Source organism: Nicotiana sylvestris, chromosome 4 (genome assembly GCF_000393655.2).
Source record: "Nicotiana sylvestris chromosome 4, ASM39365v2, whole genome shotgun sequence".
Taxonomy (NCBI): Eukaryota; Viridiplantae; Streptophyta; class Magnoliopsida; order Solanales; family Solanaceae; genus Nicotiana; species Nicotiana sylvestris.
Window position 1 is genome coordinate 110,802,102 of NC_091060.1, and position 2,998 is coordinate 110,805,099.

A 2,998-nucleotide genomic window follows, 5' to 3' on the forward strand; every position below is an offset into this window, starting at 1 on the left:
GTAGAGCTTAACCTCAGAAGGCAGAAAGATAGACTTATGCAAGAAACGCGGATGGAGGTAGAGCTTAACCTCGGAAGGCAGAAAGGTAGCCTTATGCAAAATGCAGATGGAGGTAGAGCTTAACCTCGGAAGGCAGAAAGGTAGCCTTATGCAGTGCAGGAATGTAAAAGGATGATCAATAGTAAGATCTCTTAGCTGTTAGCCGATTACGACAATATGACTGCTGGGGAGATTGTGTATGGATAGCAATTGCGGGCAAGTGATGATTCTGAGAAGTTGCATTCTTGGAAAGTATGCGTACATAAATATACCTGACGATATTGCGAGTCGAGTGCCTGCATCCAAAGAAAATCGTGAGTTCTGTGAGGGGAAAGGTTAGTTCGTCTTCCCCAGGCTCTTGATGTTATGTGTCATTGGGGTAGCGTCACTAAACAACAACAATCCGGATAATAGTTATGCACGATTTAGTATATTGCGACCTATTTTCGAAAATAATCGAAAATAGTTTTCTTTAGATGATCCAACGACTGCGACGTGGTTCAGGATATTGCGACCTATTTTCTCTGGAATTTTGAGGGTCCTCCTCAAAATTTTGCCCCAGTTTGCTGAGCGGACATTTCTGACGGCTGTGCTAAATGACTAAAAAACATCTTTGGAATTTTGAAGGTCTTCCTCAAAATTCTGCCCCATTTTACTGGGCCGGCGCTTCTGGCGATGCATGAACTAAAATTAACTTCGGAATTTTGAGGGCCCTCCTCAAAATTCTGCCCCGGTTCCAATAGCGGGGAAAAATGGAATTTTTATTAAATTATGACCGAACCCATAGGGTTGCCTACGTATCCCCTCTTAAACGGGAATCAGGTCAGGCGTAGTTCAAATTACATCGTTAAGGGAATCATAAGTGGTTACACATAATATCGTTTCACTACATCTGAATTGATTGGCTTCGGCTAGACTTCCCCATCCATTTCTGCAAGAATAAGGGCTCCTCTAGTTAGAACCTGGTGGACCATGTACGGACCCTGCCAATTGGGAGAGAACTTCCCCTTGGCTTCGTCTTGATGTGGGAATATTTTCTTTAACACCAGCTGCCCCGGTGTAAACTTCCTTGGCTTAACCCTTTTGTTGAAGGCTCTGGACATTCTGTGCTGATACAACTCACTGTGGCAAACTGCATTCATCCTTTTTCCATCTATAAGGGCTAACTGCTCGTAGCGACCTTTTACCCATTCTGCATCATCCAATTCTACTTCTTGTATGATCATTAAAGAGGGGATTTCTACCTCGGCGGGGATGACCGCCTCTATACCATAAACTAGCATGTAGGGAGTTGCTCCGGTCGATGTGCGGACTGTAGTGCGGTATCCCAATAAGGCGAATGATAACTTCTCATGCCATTGTTTGTGACTTTTGACCATCTTCCTTAGTATCTTCTTGATATTCTTGTTGGCTGCTTCCACAACTCCATTCATCTGAGGCCTGTAGGCTGTAGAGTTCTTGTATTTGATCTTGAAAGTTTCACACATTGCTTTCATCAAGTCACTGTTGAGATTGGAATCATTATCGGTGATGATTGATTTCGGAACCCCGAACCGACAAACAATGCGGTCGCGGATGAAACCCGCCACAACCTTCTTAGTGACCACCCTGTATGAGGCTGCTTCGACCTATTTGGTAAAATAATCGATTGCCACTAGGATAAACCTGTGCCCATTTGATGCGGCAGGCTCGATAGGTCCGATAACATCCATTCCCCAAGCGGCAAATGGCCATGGTGAACTTGTCGCAGTGAGCTCGTTTGGAGGCGCCTTTATCATGTCTGCATGTATCTGACAGCGATGGCATTTGCGAACATACTGGATACAGTCTGTTTCCATAGTCATCCAAAAATACCCTGCTCGGAGTATCTTCTTTGCTAAGACAAAACCATTCATGTGCGGCCCGCAGATCCCTGCATGCACTTCGCCCAATAGCCTAGACGCTTCTTTTGCTTCGACACACCTTAGTAAACCCAAATCGGGAGTCCTCCTGTATAGGATTCCTCCATTGTGAAAAAATTGGCTGGATAGCCTACGAAGTCTATGCTTCTGAGTAGCGTTGGCAAGTCCTGGATATGCCCCTGTTATCAAGTACTCCCTGGAGTAATGGAACCATGGTTTTCCATCCGCTTCCTCCTTAACGTGGGCACAATAAGTTGGCTGATCATGAATCTTTACTGGGATGGGATCAATGAAATTTGTATCTATATGCTGGATCATGAACGATAAAGTAGCTAATGCATCATCAAACTCATTCTGGACTCTGGGGACGTGCTGAAATTCTGTCTTTGTGAACCTTTTCCTCAACTCCTGTATATGATGCAAATAGGGAAGTATCTTAGAGTTATTGGTTGCCCACTCTCCTCGAACCTGATGTATGAGCAAGTCTGAATCCCCGATCACTAGAAACTCCTGAACGTTCATGTCAATGGCCATTTTCAGCCCCACGATGCAAGCTTCATATTCGGCCATATTATTGGTGCAAGGGAACCTGAGCTTGGCAGATATCGGGTAGTGCTGGCCGGTTTCTGATACTAAGACTGCTCCTATGCCAACTCCTTTGAAATTTGCAGCTCCATCGAAAAACAACCTCCAACCATCATAGGATTCTGCAATATCTTCTCCTATGAAAGATACCTCTTCATCGGGAAAATATATTTTTAGGGGCTCGTATTCTCCATCCACGGGATTCTCGGCGAGATAGTCCGCCAAAGCTTGCCCTTTGATTGCTTTCTGGGTCACGTAAACAATGTCGAATTCACTTAGCAGGATCTGCCACTTGGCGAGCTTTCCAGTTGGCATGGGATTCTGGAAGATATACTTCAGAGGGTCCATTCTGGATATGAGATTAGTAGTGTGAGCACAGAAGTAATGCCTCAATTTCTGCGCGACCCAAGTTAGAGCACAACAAGTGCGTTCTAAAAGAGAATATCGGGCCTCGTACGGTGTGAACTTCTTAT

General features: G+C 44.8%; 1 protein-coding gene across 1 annotated transcript; it reads right to left on the reverse strand.

The window, feature by feature from the left end:
- Positions 1 to 950: 950 nt before the first annotated feature.
- LOC138890002 (uncharacterized) lies at positions 951 to 1,322 on the reverse strand. The gene has a single exon (XM_070173352.1). It carries the CDS (start codon positions 1,320 to 1,322, stop codon positions 951 to 953), a length of 372 nt encoding a protein of 123 aa, XP_070029453.1.
- Between the last annotated feature and the right edge of the window lie 1,676 nt (positions 1,323 to 2,998).

What these genes read in the sequence shown, in the direction of transcription:
- LOC138890002 (XM_070173352.1), bottom strand. Translation starts at nt 1,322, where the DNA reads ATGCTAGTTTATGGTATAGAGGCGGTCATCCCCGCCGAGGTAGAAATC.